Source organism: Abrus precatorius, unplaced genomic scaffold (genome assembly GCF_003935025.1).
Source record: "Abrus precatorius isolate BTA unplaced genomic scaffold, Abrus_2018 Scaffold8, whole genome shotgun sequence".
NCBI classification, from domain to species: Eukaryota; Viridiplantae; Streptophyta; class Magnoliopsida; order Fabales; family Fabaceae; genus Abrus; species Abrus precatorius.
In genome coordinates this window covers 31,040,183-31,042,735 of record NW_020874428.1, presented here as the reverse complement: position 1 = coordinate 31,042,735, position 2,553 = coordinate 31,040,183, and the positions used below count along the sequence as shown (strand labels likewise).

At 37.8% G+C, this 2,553-nt stretch overlaps 1 protein-coding gene across 1 annotated transcript; it reads left to right on the top strand.

Annotated features, from left to right (window-relative positions):
- Window positions 1-527: 527 nt before the first annotated feature.
- LOC113847524 (transcription factor MYB108) lies at window positions 528-2,280 on the top strand. The gene is made up of 3 exons (XM_027476688.1): window positions 528-678; window positions 1,180-1,309; window positions 1,542-2,280. The coding sequence occupies exons 1-3, from the start codon at window positions 528-530 to the stop codon at window positions 2,260-2,262; spliced, it is 1,002 nt and encodes a 333-aa protein (XP_027332489.1). The 3' UTR covers window positions 2,263-2,280.
- Window positions 2,281-2,553: the final 273 nt, after the last annotated feature.

Sequence of the window (2,553 nt, the reverse complement as noted above, 5' to 3'; positions counted from 1 at the left end):
AATTTCATAAATATCTATATGAATTTTTTTTATTAATTCCCAAAACTTAGGTGAATGCTAATATGTTCACACACAAAAAATGTCCGAGTGAATTGGGAATGGGAGGAAACTGGGCATCAGCAACAAGAGGCGATAAGATAAAAAGTTAAAACTCACTGGGCACGCACGCGCACACAACTAAGGGAAGAAAGTCAAACTGTCATACTTACAAACTACAAACTATAATTATTAATTATGCTCCAAATACATACTTAAGTGTTAGTTAATTAAGTCATTAATTAATTCTTTTCTTCTTACACCTTCTCTCTCTCATCCCCCAACTATCCTTTTCTTTTTCTTCCACATTTTCAAAACCCCATCCTTGTGTATTTATAAAAAGCCCCACCCTTCTTTATCCCCCCTCGTAACAATCCAAGACTCTTTTGTCTTTCTCTCCCTATCTCAATCTCATTCTCTCCAACTAAGACCAAAATAATCAAAGCTCTTTCGTTTTGAATTAGCTTCAACTATTGGCAATTGGAGACTCAATGGATGTAAAAGGAAGAGGAAACAACACCTTATGTGAGGACGAGATGGACCTCAGAAGAGGCCCTTGGACCGTTGATGAGGACGACACCCTTGTCAATTACATTGCCACTCATGGCGAAGGTCGTTGGAATACCCTCGCCCTCTCTGCCGGTATAACTTGTTTCTTTTCCTATGTTTTAATTAATAAATTAATACCATATTCGAAAATTTTATTTTCATCTATAGCTTCTATATCTATGTGATTGTGGTGCGAAGCCTCCACTTTTAATGGCCACCAAGGAATTATGGAAGCCCAACGTTTGTGGTTTTCTAACTAAAAAGAGCATGGGAAGATAATGAATTGTGCTGGGCTTTAATTAATGTACATATGGGTGCGGATGTACTTGTGTCTAGGTTCATAATTTTGTTTGTGTGGATAAGTTTTAGATATAGCATATGATTCATGAATATTGGTTGGTGATAATTGCTTGGCCGCTCCCACTTGTGAAAAAAGGAAAAGGAAGATGAATTGATACCTCCACTCAAATCATTAATGTTTCAGAAAAAGAAAGTACCTTATAAAGGAAGAGAAAAATGCTCTTTCGTTGTCCCTCATTAGCAGAATTATGTGCTTTACCAATCTGAGTAATTAATAGCCTTGTTTTGTTTTAGGCCTCAAACGAACGGGTAAGAGTTGCAGATTGAGGTGGCTGAACTATCTCCGTCCTGATGTTCGACGTGGAAACATCACACTTGAAGAACAACTTTTGATCCTGGAGCTCCATTCTCGCTGGGGAAACCGGTAATTAATTGTGCCAAATACGCATGCATTAAAAAAATACCATTTTTTTTATCCTATATACATCAGGATCAATGTATAGATTAATTAACAAAAGAATAAGTTCTGGTCGAAATAGGATATAAAAAAAAATCGTTGTTAAAAAATCATTAACCATCTTAATTAATTTTTAGATTTTGATTTGATTATTAGTTTAATTTATAGGTAAATTAACAATGTTTATTGATTGAATCAGATGGTCGAAAATTGCCCAATATTTGCCTGGGAGAACCGACAATGAGATAAAGAACTATTGGAGAACCCGAGTCCAAAAGCATGCCAAACAACTCAAATGTGACGTGAATAGCAAGCAATTCAAGGACACCATGCGCTACCTTTGGATGCCGCGGCTGGTGGAACGAATTCAGGCAGCCGCTGCGGCTTCGACTACTTCTGCTACTACTACCACTGCTGCTACGATTTCTCCAACTAACTTATCCACCACCACAACTGTCACGACCAATAACGGGTACAACTACGGCAACAACCTCAATAACAACAATTTTGAGGTCAATAATCATGGCGGTAAAATGGGGTTAACTTCTTCAGTTATGAACAACGATCTTGTGGGTTCACAAAGGGCACAAAGTTATACCCCAGAGAATAGTAGCACGGCCGCGTCATCATCAGACTCGTTTGGGACTCAGGTCTCAACGATCTCTGATTTGAATGATTATTACAGTGTTCCTGTTAGTAGTAACAATAACCCTAATTCCATACATTATTACCAACCCTCTCAAATGAGTTATTCGGATTGCATCACAAGCCCATCTGGGTTGTTCCCCCAGGGACTGGATTTCCAAGCCATGGAGCCAAACAACCCTTGGAACATGCAAAGTGGGGACTCGTCCGACAATTTTTGGAACGTTGAAAACATGTTGTTTTTACAGCAGCAACTTATGAATGACAACATGTAAAACGTTGGGAATAGGAATGGGGGAATTATATGACGGAGAAAAGGGGAAGGAAGGGGTTGTTTGGGAAATGTAGAGGGGTGAAAGTAGAAACATCAAATAAAATTAATTCATATGTAGGACACACGTAGATAAGATCTATGATCGACAAAATATCTTAACACTGTGGATTATAAGGATAAAGAGAAGGAATTGGGGGGATTATTTTTCAGCTTGTAGTGTTTCTTTTTTAGTGGAGATGGTGAAAAAAATTGTAACTTGTCCTTTCTTTATATATGATCTCATTCTTTGAAA

What these genes read in the sequence shown, in the direction of transcription:
- LOC113847524 (XM_027476688.1), top strand. Translation starts at nt 528, where the DNA reads ATGGATGTAAAAGGAAGAGGAAACAACACCTTATGTGAGGACGAGATG. An exon ending in TACCCTCGCCCTCTCTGCCG is followed by an intron (nt 679 to 1,179) that starts GTATAACTTGTT and finishes GTTTTGTTTTAG; the next exon opens with GCCTCAAACGAACGGGTAAG. An exon ending in CATTCTCGCTGGGGAAACCG is followed by an intron (nt 1,310 to 1,541) that starts GTAATTAATTGT and finishes TGATTGAATCAG; the next exon opens with ATGGTCGAAAATTGCCCAAT.